General features: G+C 42.9%; 1 protein-coding gene across 1 annotated transcript; it reads right to left on the bottom strand.

Moving 5' to 3' along the window:
• Positions 1-177: 177 nt before the first annotated feature.
• On the bottom strand, positions 178-19,715 carry LOC119855026. The gene is made up of 5 exons (XM_038400390.2): positions 19,543-19,715; positions 6,627-6,971; positions 5,558-5,674; positions 4,882-4,997; positions 178-1,818 (listed from the first exon to the last, which is right to left on the bottom strand). Exons 1-5 carry the CDS (start codon positions 19,595-19,597, stop codon positions 1,708-1,710), a joined length of 744 nt encoding a protein of 247 aa, XP_038256318.2. The 5' UTR covers positions 19,598-19,715; the 3' UTR covers positions 178-1,707.
• Between the last annotated feature and the right edge of the window lie 5,128 nt (positions 19,716-24,843).

The following is a 24,843-nucleotide window of genomic DNA, read 5'->3' as shown; positions in this document are numbered from 1 at the left end:
GCCCACAGAAATCTGTCCCACTCTGAATCATCACCAGTCACAAAGATGCTTCATGGCACTTTTATGAGGGCTTTATCCTGCAGTGGAGGGAACAAGCCTGTAGTAATTAATATCATGATGAGAGACACTGAGGCTTGTGGTTTAAATTATTTAAATTTAACAAAATAAGAAGAGAAATAACTAAGAAAATCGGATTTTATTTACATATAAGTTAAATACAGATAGATTTAGATTTATTGATAGACAGAGAGATGCTCTGTTGCCAATTGACACTCTGTCTCTCACTCTACACATACAGCTACAGACAGAAAATACTTGGAAACCATTCCATTTTCATTGAAAAGATATAGAATAACATTTAAAGTGTCAGCGTTGTTCCTGGGCAGTTTGGAAAAGCCAGTCTGTGTTTGCTGGCACCCTCCAGAACCATCTAAATCAGCACTCTCTTACATAATGATGAAGTCTACTTACCTGTGCCCACTGTTGGGAAAATAATCCACTGGCCACCTGTCCACAGAATGAATCTTAACAGCAGACAAAAAAGATTGCTACACAAACACACTGATGTTTCAGCTACTCTCTCTTTTTTTCAATAAGTCTAAAATACTAGCCGCTGCGTTTGTTTGCTGTTATGTTATCCCTCCTACTGTTACTTACACCTTATTGTCAACTGTCTGAAATGGGCCATCTTGATTATCACTACAAAAGTTTTTTTTCTCCTGCTAATAACTCATCTTAATTAATTAGCCTCTTAGAGCTGGTATGGCAACTTCCACCTTTTCATGTTCTCTGTATTTATATATATCTTCCTACTGTATGTTCCATTCTATGCATTTGATGAAGCCCACAAAAGCTTATGCTCAGATAAATTTGTTAGTCTCTAAGGTGCCCAAGTATTCCTCGTTCTTTTTGCGGATACAGACTAACACGGTTGTTACTCTGAAACCTTTACTCAGAAAGGCTCTAGCTAGCTTCTTTAATGCATTAACTGTCATATTCTATTTAGGATGTCATGCTGTCCTGCATACTAACTCACACTAAGATAGGGTAATGAAATCTCATGCTTCAGTGCATCTGGTGATCCCCTCAGTGGTCAGGAAGGATTTCATCCTATGCACAGTATTGCTCAACTATCTGGGTGATTATCAGTGTGGGTTTTTTCTCCATCTTCCTCTAAACCATCATGTAGTGTCCATTGCTTGAAGCAACACTTTTAATGGTTCGATGGTATTCAGTTTGGCAAATGCTCACAGTATGATTGCGCATCGTTATGTTTATTCCTGCACACTAGGAAGTGGGAACTGGGGGGAAGAGAAGCCACTGCATGACAATAAACTCCCAGGTAAATAATGAGATATCAAACTTTTAAAACAGCAACAACAAAAGACTCTGGGAATTTTGCATGAAAGTCAATAACAAAAATACTTTTCTCCATTATTTTGAACCAACCTTACTTCTCATACCATACTCGCTTCACTTTCACAATGGTGTGCCAGGGACAGCAAACAGACTTCACTGCATTTCAGTTGCACACTGGGAGATCAAGAAGCAAATTACGCTATTGTACTCAGTGGCTTGCCAGTTTTATCTCTCTCTCATTAGTTACATGAACTTTCAAATCAGGAATGTCAAAGTGGATGGAGGGTCCTTGCTGTTTTCCTCACATCTTCTAGATTTCCCAGCTGCCGCAGTTAGTCATGAGATTTACTAATCTTCTGCGTTTGATGCAAAAGTGACAGAGTGTTTGTTCTCCTGCTCTTTATCTTCATCTTGCTTCATTGCAAAATAATCAAGGGACTCATAAAGTGTGGAAATAGCCTTGAAAACCAAAGAAAACTCCCATCAAATTAACTTATACTATTAAAGTGTGTTTTAAGCTGAATAATTATCTAACACATCACCTAGAATAGGACCCAAGGAACCTGATTTGACCCATCTCAAAAGTCATAGAGTTCTACATTTAGAAATAAGCCCAAGCCACAATATTTGGATTCAAATGCAAAGTTTTCCCCATCTTTGGAACCAGGGATTTCATTTATCCCATTTAGGAAGAGGCCAGATGCAAAGTTCTCATTTGGATCTGAATCCCACAAAATTTGCAGGGGTTGATCCTGACTTTAAGTTCAGGTCCATTCCTATTTAAATGGCAACTGGGTTGGGTTTTCTACCACCATGACCTTTCAAGCCCTGTAATGTCCCCGCTATACATGGGTTTATGTGCAAAACCATAGTGCTATTTCCTTTAGTTGCTGTTTTCAATATAATCTATCTAGCGTCCAATTACTGTGCTACCTAGGTGCTATTTGGAGTCGTACAAAATGACCCAATTTTCATTTCATGAGTATTTGTAGGTAAAATCTTTGCTGTCTTTAGATGAGATCTGCAGCAAAATCCTGGGCAACCTAAACATCTCCCCAAAAACCCACATACATATGCATGCACACAGCACAAGTTTCTGTTATGACTGGGGTGTTTACCACAGAATCATCTTGTTAACTCTCCCAAAATCCTTAGCTTTGTGCAGTACACAATAGTGTGATAATGGACATCAAGAATTGGATGTTTTTTAATTTGTCCTCACAATAACTGCTTTGAGGAAAGTATTGTCATCCCATTTTTACAGAAGGGAAACTGAGGCCCAGATAGATGAAGTGGCTTGCAGTAGGAAATCTGTGACAGAGTCAATAATATGACCCAAGCCTGGATTCCCAGCCCACGTGATCATCCTTTCTCCCCAAGAGGTAGAAAATGACAACTGCCTATGATACCTAAACAAGTAGAAACTTTGGTGCTCATAGCTACACGGCATCCACTTTGTGAGAACGTAAATTAGAGATGGCAGATAGATTTGCACAGGATATAAGATGTGGATTCAGACATGAATAAACTTAGGTTGCAGCAGCATGACACTCGCTGTCTCCAGAAAAGGTACCTAATGCAACCCAGGAAAAAAATAGCAAAACCTCATTTAAAGCAAGCAAAAAACTTTCTAAACAATTGCTGCAAACTTTTGTGACACTTTTCATCTGATCCAACTAACAACAAGGTAGTCTTGGAAAATGAAAGATCACAATTCATATTAAAATGATCATATCTGTATTAGAATGTAAAAGGTACATGGCAAGAGGTGACTGTGGCTAACAGCCATTTAGTTATAAAATAACAACAATAATAGATCTTTCATAATTATATTCACACATCTTCTGGATGACTCTTGTTGTCCATGCAAGTCCATTGCAGCTAATGGCTATCAGTGAACTGATTGCTTTGCACCCCAGCTTTGATGCTTGCCTTCTCATTCTCAACACAATTTTTCTATGTCCTCATCAAATATTAACAAGTAACTGAGCTATCCACCATAATACCATCTACTTTTATATTTTAAATGAAATTAATAGATTTTTAAAAAAATATTTTGTCTGAGGTAATATCTTTTACTGGGCCAACAGAAGTTGGTCCAGTGAAAACTCACCCACCTTGTCTCACTAATATACTGGGATCAAGATGGCTACAACAATAGTGCAAAAATTATTTTGATATTTCCTGTAGTATTACAAAATAAACTCTTTAACATCGAATCACAGAACTGGAAGGGACCCAGGGTGAATCAATGCATTCTGGTGAAGAAGCTCTCAATTATATATTTTTCCAAAAAATTACTCTTGTCCTGACCATTTGTGCCCTCCACAGCAATAACCAGTGGATTTTCAGTAGTGGTAACAACAATGCGAATGTGGGACTGAGTATGAGGTGAGAAGCCAAGAACTTCTGTGTTTTAATAGCAGCAGCTCTGTCTATAACCACCTCTGTGGCCTTTGGCACTTTACCTAACCACTCTGGGCTTCATTTAGTGTAAGCCTGTGAAACTCCCACTGATTTCAATGGGAACTGTGTCTGCTAAGGTTGAATTTGGTCCTCTGTGTCTCAGTATCCCGATCTGTTAACCTTGGTATTGTGAGAATTTATTATTTAATGTTAAAACAGCGGTTTGATGATGTCAGGGGCTATATTTAAGTGCTAACCACCCCACAACCCACCCGTTATCCTGCTACAGCTAGTGTGCTTAGGGTTAGGTGAATAACTTCCAAACAAATGGAAATCAGACACAGCTATGTGTTTTTATGATGCCGCTGACATCTTTACTGCTGACTCTGGGCCAGATCTAGGTCCTGATGGCAGTACAAAGACCCATAGAGATGGCTTAACCAGCTTCATGGGGTGTCCCCAGAACAGGGGAATCTGGAGGCAGGTGTAACTGGTTCTATGCCACCCCCAATGTAGGGATGTCCTAGGCGTAGCCAGGGAAAAGGAGCATGGCTGAGTTCTACTGCATTCCAGTGATCTCCAGGTGCTGGAATGGTACCTTGAGCTGAACCAGGACCAAAGAGAGGAGCAGAAAGACAGTGTAAATCCAACTTTCTCAGTCCCTAGCTACACTGGGTGTTGCTCCAGCACCAGTTAGACACTGAACCTCTGAGTACAATATAGTATAGCCTCCTTACTTCTCTTGTTTACTTAATATATACATACGTGTGTTCTGTGCTTTCCCCACAATGTAAAGTACACTGAAGCTGCTAACCATGGCTGCAGTAGCAACAGGGGACAATGCTGAGGCATGCTATAGCATTTCAGGGGGAAGAGTATGATACAGCCTTCCCAGCATGCAGAGTTTTAAATAAAATTAAGCAAGTTTGCCTTGCTCTTATTGACAATGCATTTCATTTTATTTCATTGCTTTACATTGTGCAGTAGGATACTGTACTGTACTAAATAACAGCAACTTCCTGTCCTCCTGTTAAATTCTGTCTGCTCAATTGAACCTCCGTGAGAACCTCACTTCGGAGCTCACTTGTAGGCCGACCCCTGCTGTAAATCGCTTACCCATTCTGACGAGTTTGATGAAGAAGAATTTATCTCATCTGCTTCATTTCTCTCATTTTCTTCCTCCGGTTTGGTAACCTGAAGTGTCTGTTCCTCATGGGTCCTTCTCTCTGGCACTGAAGATGGATGGAACACATTTATGTGACATAAATACAAAGGAGAGCCATTATTTTGTTTATTACACATTTCAGGAGTCACATGTCAATGCTTTGTGAGGGTAGATTGATGGGGACTGATCTTTCATTGGTCTACATGGCATCCAAAGGAGAGTGTAGACCTACTATGTGCTAGTGAAGGGTGCCCAGACACCAAACTTCTGCGTTCCCTTTTATACACCATACAGCTCAGCTTTGCAGGGTCCATGTGTGGCAGCACATTGTAGAGACATATTTACTCTTTCCAGGACTATGAGTAATCCAAGCAAGGGAAGGTGCATAGTGATTGCAGGTGCATAAGAAGGGTCCATGCAAACACACATGGACCATGCCTCATAATAAATGCCTGGAATGCCCCACCTACCGCTCATTGCTTGTAGTACCCATGAAGAGCCAGGACTGGAGGCACAATAGTTGTACCATGCAATTCCCCTCCTAGTGCTGTTTTTTTAGGTGCACACATACTCTCAGACCAGCATTTTGCTGGTAGGGACTATATGTAAAAATGCAGTGCCACTTACCAGTGTTTTTTGAGTTCTGCTGCTTTTTGTAACAGAGATAGAAACAGCCCCCTGATATTAGGAAAGGAAAGATGGCCAGAATTGCCATAAAATGATAGTTTTCCATTGATCCAGCTTCTGCAATCAAACATTTCAAATCAAGTTACTTATTACTTAAAAGCACAATATATAAGACCATGTTAGGTTTTTAGATATATGTGTGTCCTACTGCCTCAATGGCTAGGTTCAATCCTAGTAAATATTAGATCCCACAAACACTTAAACATGTGTGTGATTTTGCTCATTTGAATAATCCCTTCAGTAGGACAACTTATGTAAACAAAGTTACACACATGCTTAAGTGTTCGCAGGTTTGGGCCCTAAAATAAAAATGATTAATGTTTTGCAATTATACAATAAAATAATAAAATATTGCAGGTCTGCAGCATTTTTATCCTGTTTAAAGCATTTGATGCCCATTGCAATGCTTGCCATAAGTGAATCAAAAATGCCTACTATTGTATCTCCTAATCTTGCTTGTTTTTATAAATTAATAAAACATCATAAATGATAAAAACTTTACCACTGGGGTGAGCTCATGACTAAACTGAGTAACGGTGTGACTTAGTGATGCAACCATTGCCCTTCCTCACTCCATCCCTCTCCCTAGCGTTTCTCATCCTCATTTACTGCCTCACATCTAAATTACAGACTGTAAGCTCTTCCAGGCTTCACTGTGTCATTCTATGTCTTCTGTGAAGCACCCAGCAGATCTAAGGGTGCTATAAATAATAATCTCATCAATCCTCTCAGTAATCATGTGATGTCAATAAATGAGCATTTGACAGCTGAGGAAACTAAAGCAGAGAGGTTAAGTGAATTGCCCAAAGCTACAGAAGGAGTTAGTGTCAGAGCCAGAATAAGGACATGGGTGCTCCTAATGCCCTTGTTTTTTTTGTCAGATCATTGGCTTTATAACCCTTAAGGGAGAAAAAAAGTAAGTAAGTAACACATTTCTGACTAAAAAATCTTCAGAGAGACAAATGAAGTGGCATCTCTATAGAACAATTCATGTCAACTGCTTGTTTACCTTTCTCTTCAACAATCAGAATTGTTCCATTTCCCAGCCCTTTTTTCATGAAAGGTATTTCGGTAGTTATCTCACAGAAGTAAGTTCCAGTGTCATTTCTTTTCACAACTTCGATCTTTAACACTGTCTTATTCTTGTGGGTGGCATTGGCTGTGCAGTAAAGTGTTGTTGATAGCTCTCTGCTGGTGCCCTCTTTAAAGGTGAGATGTTGTATTTTCCAGATTACTCTAAACCGCTCGACCATCTCATCGTTTTTCCAAGAACAGGTAATTTCAGCTGACATTCCAATGGATACCTTAATTTCTGATGGTGTCTGGCTGACTGTTAATTCATTGGTACCATTTGCTATTGACAAAAACCAAATAACTTTAAATTTAGCGCAGGCATAATAAAACAGCACAATAATAATTTATGGCATTATGGAGCCTATTTTATGACAACACCCTCACTTTTTAAAAGTTAGTTACTCCTGTTTTCTCCTAAATAATTACAAACACCTTAGTGTGACCCTGACAACACCTCAAAGCCAACTGGCAAAGAGTTCACTGTTCCGTAACAGCAACTCGACAGGCCTGACAAACTCACTACACCCAACACACAGCTGTCATGGTAACCAAAGCCAAAAAGGATCAAGTGAGATATCTAAGAAAAACTTATTTTTGCCAGATGTAGGTATGGATGATATTTAAGGAATCGTGAATAGGTAATGAAAATATGTTTCTGAGTCTATATCCCAGGCAGAGTTCACAAACAGGTTGTGTCAGACAAGGAGATATATCCTCACCTGTTTGCCTTGATTCACATGTAAACTAAGCATTGTAAACCAACATAGTAAAAGTCCATTTGTATAGGACAACAAGAAGAGGCTGTGAAGACAATGTGGTGTCAGCACCCCACGGAATAAACCACGGGCGGTCAGCCTGACTCTGGGGACCAACCAAAGAACTTTAGGGATATAAGAAGGCAAAAGGACAGTGCTTTTAGTATTCATGCAAGGTGGATCCGAGCCCTGTGGTTGATGACTCTGGGAGATTGTTCTAGGTGAGAAATATTTTAGACAAGGATTTTAGCCTGTAGAAGTTAAGTTTAGACTCTAAGAAGGATGTTATACTTTTTGTTTTATATGTAACCATTTTGGTTTCCATTTGTTATCCTTAGTCACTATCTCTTAAATTTCAGCTTTTGATAATAAAGTATGACAAAACTCTGTCCTTGCCTCCATGGGTCCCGCGTTTCCTGGCGGATTTCGCTAGCCTCAGAGGCTCACTGTGACCCTCCATGTAACCCTTCTTTCTCTAGAGACAAGGGTCACAGTCTACTGAGCCATTTTCATCATAAGCCAGCGAAGGAAGTGAAGAGAAATTATCCTTCCTTGCACAGTCTCTGTTGTCTCCCAGTCTCAGTGATTAATCAGGGGGCAAAGGTGGGGGGAGAGCCCGGGCCCACCCTCTACTCCGGGCTCCAGCCCAGGGACCCTAATAGTATCAGCTATAGTAGCTGACCTTTTAGAAACATGACATGTACAATTCCCTGGGCTACTTTCCCCACAGCAGCCCTCACTTCCTCAAGCTCCACTTCACCCTTACCTCAGGGCCTCCTTCCTTGTGCCTGATATGGTGTGTACTACTCAGCCTCTCCAACCGCGCAACTTCTTCCCACAGCTCCTGACATGCACCCCCACCTGACTAACTGGGAGGCTTTTAACTAGTTTCAGCCAGCCCCCCTGATTAGCTTCAGGTGTCCCAATCAACCTAGCCTTCTCCCTGCCTTCTGGAAAGTTCTTAATTGGCCTCAGGTGTCTTAATTGACCTGGAGCAGCTGCCATTTCACTTATCCTGGTACCAGGGATTTGTTTAGCCTGGAGCTAATATATCTATCTCCCACTACTATTCCATAGCCATCTGGCCTTGCCCTGTCACATATCCGCCTCCCTCTGCTCAACACCATCGAGTTGGGCAACTTGGGATGCCAGGCACTATGCTCGTGATAGACCATCAGCGTTGCCATGGTGGCATCCAGCCCTGTGCCGTATGCGGAACTGGAATGGATGGAGGGATAAGAACCACCTGGTGACCCTTGCATTCTTTTCCTTATTCCGCTGCATCCACTGGTCCGTCACAAGAGTAAATCGCCGGCCTAAGAGGTAATAACACAGTATCTCCATAGCCCATTTGACAGCAAGGCATTCTCTCTCGACTACTGCATATTTTTGTTCTCTTGGGAGAAGCTTTCTGCTTAGGTAGAGGATCGGGTGTTCCTCTTCTCCCACCATTTGCGACGGAACTGCTCCCAACCCCACCTCGGAAGCGTCTGTTTGTAATACAAATTCCCTGTTAAAGTCCGGGGCTATGAGTACGGGGTCATTTCAGAGGGCTGTCTGAAGATCTGTAAATGCCCCCTCTGCTGCGTCGGTCCACTTTACCATGTCTGGACCTCGGGCCTTGACCAGGTCCGTTAGGGGACTTACCCTAGTGGTGAAGTGGGGAATAAACCGTCGGTAGTAGTCTACCATGCCTAGGAACGCACGGACCTGCTTCTTTCAGGTCAGCCGGGGCCAGTTTTGAATTGCCTCTAGGTTATTCATTTGGGGCTTCACTATGCCCCTTCCCACAATATATCCCAGGTACCTAGCCTCTGCTAGCCCTATGGCACATTTAGCGGGATTAGCAGTGAGGCCAGCCCACCTTAAGTACTGCCTCAACTTTCTCCAAGTGGGTTCCCCAGTCTGGCGTATGGATGATGACATCATCTAGGTATGCAGCTGCATAACTAGTATGGGGGCGCAGTAGCTTATACATGAGGCGCTGGAATGTGGCTGGGGCCCCATGTAGCCCAAAAGGGAGGACGGTGTACTGGAATAGCCTATCCGGGGTGGAGAATGCTGTCTTTTCTTTAGCTTCCTTGGTCAGAGGAATCTGCCAGTACCCTTTTGTCAGATCCAGTGTAATCAAGAATCGGGCACTACCCAGTCGGTCAACCAATTCGTCGATGTGTTGTATGGGGTATGCATCAAACTGGGATATTTCATTCAATCGGCGAAAATCATTACAGAATCTAATGGTACCTTCAGGTTTAGGCACTAGAACAATTGGACTGGACCACTGACTGTAAGATTCTTCAATAACCCCTAATTCTAACATTTTCTTTACTTCGGCCTTGATTTCCTCTCTTTTGGTTGCTGGGATTCGGAAGGGTCTCAATGTTACCTTGGCTCTGGGGATCGTGCGGATATGGTGATAGGTCTCAGTCGTCCGTCCTGGTTTTGTAGAGAACACATCTCTGTTGCGATTAATCATGTCAGCTGCCTCGATCTTTTGGATCGGTGTCAAGTCAGATGATATCCTCACTTGCTCATGTAAGTTATCCTTCTGGGGAAGGGTCTCCTGCATGACTAAGCATGTCTCTCGATCGTGCCAAGGTTTTAGAAGATTGATGTGGTAAATTTGCTCCCATTTCCGGCGGCGTGGCTGCCGCACCTTATAGTTCATCTCTCCCACGGCTTTGATTATTTCGTAGGGTCCCTGCCACTGGCCCAACAGTTACTTTCTGCTGTGGGCACCAGTACCATCATCCAATCCCCTGGTTGGAACTGTTGAAGCTTTGCTTGGTGGTTATAATGGGTTCGTTGGGTCTCCTGTGCTCTCTCCAAGTGTTCCCATACAATGGGCGTAACTCGGGCTATCCGATCTCTCATCTGCAGTACATGCTCAACTATGTTCCTTCTGGGATTTGGCTCCTCTTCCCAGGCTTCTCTGGCTATATCCAATATGCCCTGAGGGTGGCGCCCATATGGTAGTTTGAATGGAGAGAAACCCGTGGAGGCTTGCGGAACCTCCCAGATGGCAAACATGAGGTAAGGCAATAGGGTATCCCAACCTTTCCCATCCCGGCTCACCACTTTTCTGATCATGGCCTTGAGGGTCCTATTGAACCTTTCCACAAGGCCATCTGTTTGTGGGTGGTATACAGAGGTCCGTAGGGCTTGTACATGGAGCAATGAACAGAGATCTTTCATCAGCTGGGACATGAAAGGTGTCCCTTGATCAGTCAATATCTCCTTGGGTAGCCCAACCCGGGCAAAGATCTGTACTAGCTCCTTAGCTATTGTCTTGGAAGCTGTGTTGCACAGGGGAACAGCTTCAGGGTTGCATAGTCCAGTACAACAAGCACATGTTAGTGGCCCCAAGCTGTCTTCTCTAGGGGCCCTACCAGATCCATGGCAATCCGTTTGAAAAGAACCTCTATTACTGGAAGAGGTATCAAAGGAGCCCGCAAGTGCGGGCGAGGGCTATGTAACTGACACTCCGGACAAGAGGTGCAGTATTGCCTGACATCTTCATGTACTCCTGGCCAGAAGAACCTCCGCAGGATCCGTGTCTGGGTTTTCTCTACCTCTAGTCCTCCAAACAGGTGACTGTGGGCAAGATTCAATATGGCTTTTTGATGTTTTCATGGTACCAGAAGTTATTGTATCTCTTGCTCCTGCATTTGCACCACATGGTACAGGAGATCTTTCTTCACTATAAAGTAAGGTCTGAGACCCCAGACCTTCCCATCCACGGGTATCCCTTCGATCTCGGCCACCTCCTTCCTGGCGTTATCATATCTGGGGTCCTCCGCCTGGTCCAACCCAAAAGTCTCTCTCCCAGGACTAACCTGCCCAAGCTCCCAGGGGCCGGCTTCTGCTTCTTCCAATGGCGCACTGCCATCATGGCTGGGGGGCAGCTTCTGGCTCACCTTCTGTGGTGGAAGTTTCTCTGTTGGCTGCTCGCGTCCATCTGCCTACTAGGAAGGTCTTCTGGCCCTGGGTCAGGATCCGGGTTCCCAAGGCCTTCGCAGCCTTCCTCTCCTTTTTTGTCTTCCGGGTCTTTCAGGGGACTGAGAACAGATCCTGAGAAATCTCAGCGAACATCGGGGGTTGACATTCCCCCAGTGACGAGTCGCTATCCTCAGGGTCCCCACCTCCCTCCAGCCTCTCCGGGAGGAGTAAATGATCAAACCCTGGATAGTCCCTCCCAATGACTACAGGATATGGGAGTTTAGGAACTTCGCCCACAGTCACCTCAATGGGATTTTCCTGAACCTCTATCTCCACTGGGATGGTGGGGTAATGGCTCACGGCTCTATGCACGCACGTCACTGCTACACGTTTGGCTTGTAGCAGCTGACTATTTTTTACCAGGTTACCCGATATGAGGGTGATAGCACTCCCAGAATCCACAAGCACTGTAGTCTCTGCTCCATTTATCCTCACTGGCCTTGTGTAATTATGCAGGGCTAATGCGACTCCCGCGAGGTGGATAAGGGAACATGGGACCTCCCAATCCCCCAAGTTACATTGCATAGGCTCCTCGGTGCTGGGACACTGTGCTGTTATGTGTCCCCACTCCCCACATGCATAACATCTATAATTGCTTTTAATCACTCCCCTATCCCGGGAGTTAGGGAGTTTAGTCCTGGGGCTCCCCCCACTCAGGCCAATCCCTTCTTTCTGGGATCCCCGCTGGTTTTCGCCCCCCCACCCTTCTTCCACCTAAGACTCCCCAGGTGTTTGGCTGCCCAACCTTCCAGGGTTGGGATCGGGTGCTTGCTTCGAAAGGGGCCTTCCTAGAGTAGTTGGGACAGTCCCCTGGCTGTCATCCGTCTTTCTACCAGTGTTATCTCGTCATACGTGGACGGATCATTCTGGCCTACCCATTTGTGGAGATCTGGCGGCAGTCCCCGCATGTAATGGTCTATGACCAGGGTTTCCAAAATCTCCTCTGGCCTGCTCACCTCGGGCTGTAACCACTTCCATGCAAGGTGTATGAGGTCGAATAGCTGGGACCTCGGGGATTTGTTCTCCTGGTATTTCCACTCATGGAACCTCTGGGCCCTTACCGCTGCCGTTACCCCTGCTCGTGCTAGGATCTCTGCCGTCAGACGGGTATAGTCAGTGGCATCTGTGGCAGGCAAGTCAAAGTAGGCCTTCTGGGCCTCTCCACACAAAAAAGGGGCGAGGATGCTGGCCCACTGCTCCTGGGGCCACGCCTCACAATGAGCAGTCCTTTCAAATGAGAAGAGATATGCCTCTACGTCATCTCCCGACATCATCTTTGGCAGACAACCAGTGGCCCTCAGGGTTTGCATCCCGTCGGACCCCTGGGCCTGGGTGGTGAGGATCTTCAGCTGGTCCACCACCTCTCTCAAGAGAGCACGATTTTGGGTCGCCTGGCTCATCAATAATTGATTGGTTTCCTGCTGTAGCCGCATAGACTCCTGTTGTGCCATTGCCTGAACCCGGGTGGCCTCCTGCTGGGCTGCTGTGGCTTGTACCAGAGCTCTTACCACCTCCTCCATTGTGGTACAAAGCAAACAAACAAAAACCAAAACAAAAAAAAATCCAAACCCCCAGAGCACTTTTTTTTTTTAAAAACCTCTTCTTCCGCCACGTTGTGAAAGAAATCCCACACGTGACACCAGTTGTGACAAAGCTGTGTCCTTGCCTCCATGGGTCCCACATTTCCTGGTGGATTTCGCTAGCCTCAGAGGCTCACTGTGACCCTCCATGTAACCCTTCTTTCTCTAGAGACAAGGGTCACAGTCTACTGAGCCATTTTCATCATAAGCCAGTGAGGGAGGTGAGGAGAAATTATCCTTCCTTGCACAGTCTCTGTTGTCTCCCAGTCTCAGTGATTAATCAGGGGGCAAAGGTGGGGGGGAGCCCAGGCCCACCCTCTACTCTGGGCTCCAGCCCAGGGACCCTAATAGTATCAGCTATGGTAGCTGACCTTTTAGAAACATGACATGTACCATTCCCTGGGCTACTTCCCCCACAGCAGCCCTCACTTCCTCAAGCTCCACTTCACCCTTACCTCAGGGCCTCCTTCCTTGTGCCTGATATGGTGTGTACTACTCGGCCTCTCCAACCACGCAACTTCTTCCCACAGCTCCTGACATGCACACCCACCTGACTAACTGGGAGGCTTTTAACTAGTTTCAGCCAGCCCCTGATTGGCTTCAGGTGTCCCAATCAACCTAGCCTTCTCCCTGTCTTCTGGAAAGTTCTTAATTGGCCTCAGGTGTCTTAATTGACCTGGAGCAGCTGCCATTTCAGTTATCCTGGTACCAGGGATTTGTTTAGCCTGGAGCTAATATATCTATCTCCCACTACTCTTCCATAGCCATCTGGCCTTGCCCCATCACAAAAAGTATGATTGTTTTCACTATAACTATATCTCGGTGCTGTGATGTTATATTGGAGCTGACCTCTGTTGAACCAAAGAGACAGGTGTGTTCTTTTGGGGATAGTTTACCTGGTAATTTCTGAGTGTGCCAGTGACAGGGTCTGGCTAGGACAGGAGATGTTTTCACAGGGGATAGTGTGCATCTATTGTTAACCTGCCAGACAAAGTAAAGGCTGGCCGAGCCCGGAGGAAATTGGTTGGATGATTAACAGACTGATGGAGTCAGGGTGCTGACACTTAGTTAAGCAGCAGCAAGTCTTTCTCTCGCTGAGGCAGGGAGGTAACAAAGTGGTCACAGTCCTGGGTACCCCAAGAAGGATCATAGATTCATAGATACTAAGGTCAGAAGGGACCATTCTGATCATCTAGTCCGACCTCCTGCACAGCGCAGGCCACAGAATCTCACCCACCCACTCCTACAAAAAACCTCACCTATGTCTGAGCTATTGAAGTCCTTAAATCATGGTTTAAAGACTTCAAGGAGCAGAGAAGCCTCCCTCAAGTCAACCATGCCCCATGCTACAGAGGAAGGCGAAAAACCTCCAAGGCCTCTCCAATCTGCCCTGGAGGAAAATTCCTTCCCGACCCCAAATATGGCAATCAGCTAAACCCTGAGCATATGGGCAAGATTCACCAGCCAGATACTACAGAAAGTTCTTTCCTGGGTAACTCAGATCCCATCCGTCTAATATCCCATCTCAGGGGATTAGTCCTATTTATCCTGAATATTTAAAGATCAATTACTTACCAAAATCCCATTATCCCATAATACCATCTCCTCCATAAACTTATTGAGTAGAATCTTAAAACCAGATAGATCTTTTGCCCCCACTGCTTCCCTTGGAAGGCTATTCCAAAACTTCACTCCTCTAATGGTTAGAAACCTTCGTCTAATTTCAAGTCTAAACTTCCTGGTGGCCAGTTTATACCCATTTGTTCTTGTGTCCACATTGGTGCTGAGCTGAAATAATTCCTCTCCCTCTCCTGTATTTATCCCTCTGATATATTTATAGAGAGCAATCATATCTCCCCTCAACCTTCTTTTAGTGAGGCTAAACAAGCCAAGCTCCTTAAGTCTCCTTTCATAAGACAAGTTTTCCATTCCTCGGATCATCCTAGTAGCCCTTCTCTGTACCTGCTCCAGTTTGAATTCATCCTTTTTAAACATGGGAGACCAGAACTGCACACAGTATTCTAGGTGAGGTCTCACCAGTGCCTTGTATAATGGTTCTAAAACCTCCTTATCCCTACTGGAAATGCCTCTCCTGATGCATCCCAAAACTGCATTAGCTTTTTTCACAGCCATATCACATTGGCAGCTCATTGTCATCCTATGATCAACCAATACTCCAAGGTCCTTCTCCTCTTCCATTACTTCTAATTGATGCGTCCCCAACTTATAACTAAAATTCTTGTTATTAATCCCTAAATGCATAACCTTACACTTCTCACTATTAAATTTCATCCTATTACTATTACTCCAGTTTACAAGATCATCCAGATCCTCCTGTATAATATCCCGATCCTTCTCTGAATTGGCAATACCTCCCAGCTTTGTATCATCTGCAAACTTTATTAGCACACTCCCACTTTTTGTGCCAAGGTCAGTAATAAAAAGATTATAGATTCATAGATACTAAGGTCAGAAGGGACCATTCTGATCATCTAGTCCGACCTCCTGCACAGCGCAGGCCACAGAATTTCACCCACCCACTCCTATGAAAAACCTCACCTCTTAAAGCGATTAAATAAGATTGGTCCCAAAACCGATCCCTGAGGAACTCCACGGGTAACCTCCCTCCAACCTGACAGTTCTCCTTTCAGTAGGACCCGTTGCAGTCTCCCCTTTAACCAATTCCTTATCCACCTTTTGATGTTCATATTGATCCCCATCTTCTCCAATTTAACTAATAATTCCCCATGTGGCACGGTATCAAATGCCTTACTGAAATCTAGGTAAATTAGATCCACTGCATTTCCTTTATCTAAAAAATCTGTTACTTTTTCAAAAAAGGAGATTAGGTTGGTTTGGCACGATCTACGTTTTGTAAAACCATGTTGTATTTTGTCCCATTTACCATTGACTTCAATGTCCTTAACTAATTTCTCCTTCAAAATTTTTTCCAGGACCTTGCATACTACAGATGTCAAACTAACTGGCCTGTAGTTACCCGGATCACTTCTTTTTCCTTTCTTAAAAATAGGAACTATATTAGCAATTCTCCAATCATTCGGTACTACTCCTGAGTTTACAGATCCATTAAAAATTCTTGCTAATGGGCTTGCAATTTCAGGTGCCAATTCCTTTAATATTCTTGGATGAAGATTATCTGGGCCCCCCGATTTAGTCCCATTAAGCTGTTTCAGTTTCGCTTCTACCTCAGATATGGTAATATCTACCTCCATATCCTCATTCCCATTTGTCATGCTACCATTATCCCTAAGATCCTCTTTAGCCTTATTAAAGACTGAGGCAAAGTATTTGTTTAGATATTGGGCCATGCCTAGATTATCTTTAACCTCCACTCCATCCTCAGTGTTTAGCGGCCCCACTTCTTCTTTCTTAGTTTTCTTCTTATTTATATGGCTATAGAACCTTTTACTATTGGTTTTAATTCCCTTTGCAAGGTCCAACTCGACTCGACTTTTAGCCTGTCTCACTTTATCCCTACATGTTCTGACCTCAATTAGGTAGCTTTCCTTGCTGATCTCTCCCATCTTCCATTCCCTGTATGCTTTCTGCTTCTTCTTAATCACCTCTCTAAGATGCTTGCTCATCCAGCTTGGTCTACAACTCCTTCCTATGAATTTTTTCCCCTTTCTTGAGATACAGGCTTCCGATAGCTTCTGCAGCTTTGATTTAAAGTAATCCCAGGCCTCCTCTACCTTTAGATCCATAAATTCTTCAGTCCAATCCACTTCCCTAACTAATTTCCTTAATTTTTGAAAGTCAGCCCTTTTGAAATCAAAAACTCTAGTTGCAGATTTATTTTTGTTAATCCTTCCATTTAGTTTGAACTGAATTAGCTCATGATCACTTGAGCCAAGATTGTCCCCTACAACCATTTCTTCTATGAGGTCCTCGCTACTCACCAAAATTAAATCTAAAATGGCATCCCCTCTAGTCGGTTCAGCAACTACTTGATGAAGGAATCCATCAGCTATCGCATCTAGGAAAATCTGAGCCCTATTATTATTACTAGCACTGGTCCTCCAGTCTATATCTGGGAAGTTAAAGTCTCCCATGATCACGCAGTTTCCATTAGTATTTACTTTATTAAAAACATTAAAAAGGGCTCTATCTATATCCAAATTAGATCTCGGAGGTCTATAGCACACCCCAAGCACTATCGTAGGAGAGGCTTTACTAGTTATCTTCCCCAATGCAATTTTTGCCCAGAAGGACTCTGTCTTATCCATTGCATCGCTTCTTATTTCTTTACATTCTACCTCATCATTGATATACAATGCTACTCCACCACACTTTGATCATATTGAAACTAACTGTCCCCTTGAATGCTGACAGGTTTCAGAGTGGTAGCTGTGTTAGTCTGTATCAGCAAAAACAACAAGGAGTACTTGTGGCACCTTAAGAGACTAACAAATTTATTTGGGCATAAGCTTTCGTAGGCTAAAACCCATTTCATCAGATGCTTGGAGTGGAAAATACAATAGGCAGGTAGTAGTAATGAGGCCAACGTAATCAGGTGGCCCATTTCAAACAGTTGACAAGAAGGTGTGAGTAACAGTAGGGGGAAATTAGGTTTTTTTCGCCATACTAATTTCCCCCTACTGTTACTCACACCTTCTTGTCAACTGTTTGAAATGGGCCACCCTGATTATGTTGGCATCATTACTACTACAAAAGTGATTTTTCCTCCCTTGGTATTCTACTGTTGAGAATAGCCCACTTCCACTTTAATTGAATTGTCTCGTTAGCACTGACCCCCCTGACTTGGTAAGGCAACTCCCATCTTTTCATGTACTGTGTATATATACCTGCCTATTGTATTTTCCACTCCAAGCATCTGATGAAGTGGGTTTTAGCCCACGAAAGCTTATGCCCAAATAAATTTGTTAGTCTCTAAGGTGCCACAAGTACTCCTCGTTGTTTTTGTCCCTTTGAAGTTTACCTCCATTGCTGCTAATGGCGCAGTAATGGACATTTCCCGAGTTTCATGCTCAATTTTCACTGAATTCTTAGGCCCTGTAAATCCTATACAGCCACATCCCAAGTGAGGACACCAGGATTTGGCTCTACATTTCTCATAATCTTAAAGACATTGGTCAAGTTTTATCAGAGCTGTGCAATCCCTTTTGAAAGTGTCAACCTGGCTTTTCTTCTTCTTTTGAATTGATGAAGCTTTCTTCCCACATAGAGAAGTTATAAAAATCTTTCTCCTGCTTTCTTTTCACAATGTGGCTCACACGAACTATTTATTTAATCCACCTTGATCATTTATAGTTCTACCGTGAAGGGTCCAATTCCAATCCTACCAAAATCAATGGCAACATTCCCATTTTTAATACAGTAACAGCAGCATCAGCCCCAAGAGCTGCAAAGGTCACTTGAAATTTTATTAAGATTTAAGAGCACACCCACAAGAAAACATTGATTTTTTTCCCCCTTCCTACTTTACAATACATTCTTTTTCAGAAAAAGCAGCTTTTGCCTTTATTATTATTTAAAACTTGTGCATTGTATCATTGCTTTGAATGGCATTTTAAATGCTGGGTAAAAATGCAGTATCCACCTGAAAGATATTAGAACTGAAATGCAGAATGACCAAGATAGAACATATTGCTGAATAAACATCAGAAAAAATGGGGTGGGGGGAAAGGAAGGGAAGAATATTTAAATAGTAAGATTATTGGGTTGCTAAAGTGGCATGGTACATATCATATTAATTTCAAGGTTTTTGAGCTAATTCATTTTAGGGTTTATTTTATTTTATTTTTATTGTATTAGACATGTTTCCTGCATCCCCGCCTTATTGGTTTCCTCTCTCTTTGTTAAAAACACATCAGAAAACATCGTTTTTTCTCTTATCTAAATATCTTAATTTCTCTCTTCTTCTGCTTTACTATTTAGTGCTATTACTATAATATTTAATGCTGTTCAGCTTTTTGCAATATAGTTTGAATGAAAGCAGTGATACAAAAACTAAACTGTATTGTATTTCAGTAGCTATTTGTTCTGGAAGAAAGTTTTCACAATATTTTAAATTTTACACTAAGAGTTAATCTTGATGAAGAACTTACTATAAAGGTCTCATTTTAAATGAAGGAAATTCATAATTATTAACCTGGTGACATCATTTTGGAATTAGTACAATGTAATTTTTAATCTTTGGATTTCCTCTAAGACAAACATTTTTGGGCTAATGCTCTTTGAGCAACTTCTTCTAATCGCATGGTATTTTGCCAATGGTAGCTTGGATTCAGCACAAACAATAATTTTGCCTTCTGCACTATAAAAACCTGAGTAATGTTCTCCCAAACATGCACATATGGAAATCTATTTGAAGGGCATGCACAGCAGCTACATATGTTTTAATTGATCTATACATATTTGGGGCATTAGCTTTTGGGTTTTTAAAACCAAGCTGATTTTTTTGATTAACCCTAGAGAATTACAGATATACCAACTGCACCAAATCCTAACCCCCTCAAAACTTCAAAGAACTTACCCAAGTAGACAAAGCACTCTGTCAAAAGGATAAGTTTCAGGATAATTGTGGTCATCACTCAGGATTATTTAAGCTCTCATCAGTGCCTCTCAATTGAAAGTCAGTAAGACAAGGAGTGAGAAAGAACGTGTCAGATGTGAAGTTTAACTTCCTGTTCCCTCTGCTGTAGTTACTTCATAACATCTGAAAGCAAACAACTTTATTCTAACACATCTCTTGAATTACAATGACATTCTTCTCTTTCAAAACACAGCCCAATCTGTCTGAATTGCTGAACATTGTTTTTTAAATTAAGCCTAACCGCTTGCCCCTTAATAATGAACATTATCAGTCTCTTGCTTTCTTCCTAGAGTATGAACACAGCGCTGAGTTTCCCCGCATATAAGTGTCCCATTTTCAAGAGTTTTTTGACAGTTACTCCTTTGGAAGCACTTGATAAAGATGAATTTCCCTCAGCTGCTTCATCCCTCTCCTAGCACACTTCATCCGTTTCATTAACCGTATGAATCTGTTTTTTCTAAAGAATTCTGTCTGAATCTGAGGATGAGATGAATATTCATATGACTGACACTAACCATTCCCATTACTTTATCTACTACATATTCCAATGGCATCATACTGAACCAGTGCAGCTCCACTGACAATAGCAACGGTGGACAGCGAATATAAACAAAGAACAGTTTGTTTAAGAAACAATTAAGCAAAGTAAGCTGTCATGGGATAAGAGGGAAGGTCCTTTTATGGATTGGTAACTGGTTAAAAGATAGGAAACACAGGGGAGGAATAAAAAGACAGTTACCTGTTCCATAATGGGTGTTCTTTGAGATGTGTTGCTCATGTCTATTCCATGTGTGTGTTCACCACATGCACCAGTGCTGGCAGCTGTTCCCTCAGTGGTATCCATAGCGGATTGGCTCTAGTGCCCTCTTGAGTGGCGTGCACATGCCATGGTATAAGGGGCACCTCCGGCTCCCTCAATTCTCAGTTCCTTCTTGACGGAAACTCTGACAGTGGGGAAGGAGGGCAGGTTATGGAATGGACATGAGCAACATCTAGAAGAACACCAGTTATGAAAAAGGTAACTGTCTTTTCTTCTTTGAGTGCTTGCTCATGCCTATTCCATGTTAGGTGACTCTCAAGCAGTACCAACGGAGACAGGTAGGAGTTCATGGACGTGCAGATTGCAACACCCGCTCTGCTGAACCCAGCGTCATCTCTGGCCTCCTGAGTGATGGTGTAATGCACTGTGAACGTATCAACCGAAGACCACGTCGTGGCTGTGCGGATGTCCTGGATCATGGGAATGTGCACCAGGAAGGGAATCATGGGAATGTGCTGAGGATGCCTGGACTCTGGTCGAATGGACCCTCATGATTGGAGGCGGTGGGACCTGTGCCAGCTTGTAACAGGTCTGGATGCAGGTGATACAGTTGGAAATCCTCTGCAAGGACACCGGAATGCCCTTCATCCTTTCTCTTAGTTCCGTCTCTAGCCAGGGGTGGTAGAGAAGGATCTGAAGAAGAAATGCCTGTGCATGCTGTCTAACCTCATGGCTGGTGGGGAGCAGCAAATGCATGGGTGGGACAGACAGCTACCAAAGTTCTCCTATCATCAGCACAGGGGCGCAGACACACCTACAGTGGAGGACCCATAGGGACACTATCTGAAGAAGAGTAATTCTTCCACTCTATTCAGCATTGATAAGGCTTCAGCTGGAGTATTGTGTCCAATTCTGGGCACCACATTTCAGGAAAGATGTGGGCAAATTGGAGAAAATCCAGAGGAGAGCAACAAAAATGATTAAAGGTCTAGAAAACATGACCTATGAGGGAAGATTGAATAAATTGGGCTTGGTTACTCTGGAGAAGAGAAGGCTAAGGGGGACATAAGTCTTCAAGTACATAAAAGGTTGTTATAAAGATCAGGGTGATAAATGTTCTCCATAGCCACTGAGGACAGAACAAGGAATAATGGGTTTAAATTGCAGTAAGGGAGTTTTAGGTTGGACGTTAGGATAAACCTCCTAGCTGTCAGCACTGGAACAAATTACCTAGGAAAGTTGTAGAATCTCCATCATTGGAGGTTTTTATGAACAAATTAGGCAAACATCTGTCGGACTTCAGTTTCATGCAAGAAAGCAAATGGAGGAAGAGACTTTTGATTCATTTTTCACTAACCTAAAGACAAGAAGTCCGGACGTGTAATTTCCAGACTCTGTCTGAGTCAATGATAAGAGATCAAATTGTGATGGGTACAAAAGATATTAGTGCGGAGGAGAGCAGGAAAGACTGTTAGAAGAGCCAGATCTAAATCTGAAAAAAGCAGTGAGAATTTGCCAATCTGTTGAACTTAATCAACAACTATTGTACATTTTAGAAAACCCCCCCCCACATAGATGTGAATATAGACTTAATAAGAAAAAGTGAAAAACAAGTCTATGGAGGGAAAACAGAGTGAAAATATTAAAATTAAAAAAATGAGCATATGAAAGAATGTTCTAGATGTGAAAGGAGGCACCAATCTAGACAAATGTCCAGCATATTGTCAAACCTGTCAGATCTGCAAGAAACAGAATCATTTTGCAAAAGTTTGCAAACAGAGAAGTCTGGAAAAACTTAGAAATGCACACTGAGCTCAAAATTTGAGTCTCAGAGAAGATAGGTTTCAAAGTAGCAGCCATGTTAGTCTGTATTTGCAAAAAGAAAAGGAATACTTGTGGCACCTTAGAGACTAACAAATTTATTTGAGCATAAGCTTTCGTGAGCTACAGCTCACTTCATTGGATGGAATGCATCCAATGAAGTGAGCTGTAGCTCACGAAAGCTTATGCTCAAATAAATTTGTTAGTCATAAGCTTTCGTGAGCTACAGCTCACTTCATTGGATGGAATGCATCCAATGAAGTGAGCTGTAGCTCACGAAAGCTTATGCTCAAATAAATTTGTTAGTCTCTAAGGTGCCACAAGTACTCCTTTTCTTTCAGAGAAGATACCAAATAAGGATTACAGAGCTGACATTACACAGGAAGAAAATTTGTTTCTGGGTATTTTTCTAGTTGCATGTATAACTGGTTTCTTTGTTTCATTTAGCTCTATATTATACATTGTATCCTATTTACTAATGTCAGTGAATAACTCTGGAAATGGATGTGCTAATTCCAGAGCCACATAAACAATTTATTGAAGATTATCAGTAATTGAAGGAATTCTGTTTAAAAGTAGTAGAATAGTAATTCCCTTAGGGTTAACAGCAGACATGTTGAAATGCATACACAAGGGATATTTAAACATAGAAAAATGTAAACGTAGAGCAAGAGTAGTTCTGTATTGGACACAAATGAACTAAACATGGAGGATTATATAAAAGACTGACATATGTCAAAAATATAGAAATGCTGAGTCTAAACAACCTATAACATTTATTCAAGAAAACAGAAGACCTTGGCCTAAAGTAGGTTTAGAGCTATTTGAATATAAAGGACATGCATAATTTATAGTTACTGATTATTTTTGGCATTTTCCTGAAATATATAGACTAAAAAACAATGTGCCAAACAAGTAATTAATAAAATTACATCAATTTTTGCAAGACATGGCATTCCCAATATAGTAATAACTGATAATGGACCTCTATTTCAGTCAAGAGTTTAAAAGATTTGCCATAGCATATGATTTCAGATATATCACATCAGGTTCAGGTTACCCACAGTCTAATGGGCTAGTTGAAAATGGTGTTAAAATAGTAAAAAGATTACTAATAAAGGCTGAAGAAACAAATAATGATTTATATTTGGCATTATTAAATTATAGAACATTGCCATTACAACAAGTTTTATCCCCTGCACAATTGTTATTTACAGAAAGGTTAGAAACACATTACCTATGTTTTTTCAAGAAGGGTATAAGAATAAATATCCATCAAGTTTGTAATCAAAAGAATTATTTTGATAGAAGATTGCATAAACTACCTTATCTGAAACCAAATGAGAGAGTGTACATCTATAATAGAAACTGGGCTCAGAAAGCCACTGTAACAAAAGAGGTAGTCCCTAAGTCTTATGATGTCATGACCAATAGTGCTCAAGTGTATAGAGAAAATTGGAGATGTTTGCAAATGTTACCTGCAAGATTAGATTTAGCTCACAAAAGAAATAATATAATACAGCAACAAGTACTGCAAGAAAATGAAAAGGATGTAATTCCTCTAAGTAATAAGAATAACTTCAATAATACAGGAGATGTGGTGTTATTGTGGCTTTAGGACAGGGGTGGGCAAACTTTTTGGCCTGAGGGCCACATCTGGATATGGAAATTGTATGGCAGGCCATGAATGCTCACAAAATTAACAATTCAGAGATATTCAAATAAACTCCATTTAATAAAGATACATTTTAGTGGAAATAAACATAAAACTTTGCTTACTATTATAAACATACCATCATAATTAAACCAAACTTACCCCCTTTCCACACACCCTTTGATTAATGTGAACAATGCAGCTAGTCATCTTTCTTTACAAAGGCATCAAAGTCCAGTGTCATTCTCATTGGGGAAATCCACATTCATTAAAAGTCTGTATATAGTAAGGGATTTTACCGAGGTGGGATGGGAGGACTCATAGGGTGTGGCATGGGGGGGCTCTATAAGGGATGTTACTGAGGTGTGGGGAGGGGGCAGGGCTGTCCCTAGCTATTCTGGGGCCCTACGCAGCCCCCCCACGGGGGTGAGGCACCACTTTGGGGCACCAAGCCTCCATGGGGGGGTGGGGCTGGCACCAGGCCTCCATGGGGGGACTTGGGAGGCAGGAAGGAACCGCCCCCCAGTACTCACCAGTGGTGTGGCTGGGGCCAGGTCGCTGTACTTCCCGCCGCCGGTGAGTGCAGACCCAGCCCTGCTGTGGTCCTCAGGGGCGGGAAGAGGCGGGGCTGGGGCGGGGAAGGGCTGGGGTGGAGCAGGGCTGGGGTTTTGGGGAAGGGGTGGAGTGGGGGCAGGGCTGGGGTGGAGCAGGGGTAGGGGCCATGGGGAAGAGGCGGGGCAGGGGCTAGAGCAGCACACAGCTGCGCAGGGCACCAGGAAATTTGGTGCCCCAAATTTCCTGGTGTCCTACGCAGCTGCATACTTTGCGTATGGGTAAGGACGGCCCTGGGAGCGGGACTCATGGAGTTTGGAGCGGTCGGCGGCGAGGGGCTCTACAGGGATGGTACCGGCGACCCCTAGGGGCCTTGCCAGCAGTGACGCCAAGGCAGCTATACCAGACACTGCCATGGGTGGAGGCACCCTAGCTGGGATGCGTGCGGCCCCTG

The sequence above is a fragment of the Dermochelys coriacea genome, chromosome 4 (genome assembly GCF_009764565.3).
Source record: "Dermochelys coriacea isolate rDerCor1 chromosome 4, rDerCor1.pri.v4, whole genome shotgun sequence".
Taxonomy (NCBI): domain Eukaryota; kingdom Metazoa; phylum Chordata; order Testudines; family Dermochelyidae; genus Dermochelys; species Dermochelys coriacea.
This window is presented reverse-complemented; position numbering and strand designations above follow the sequence as displayed.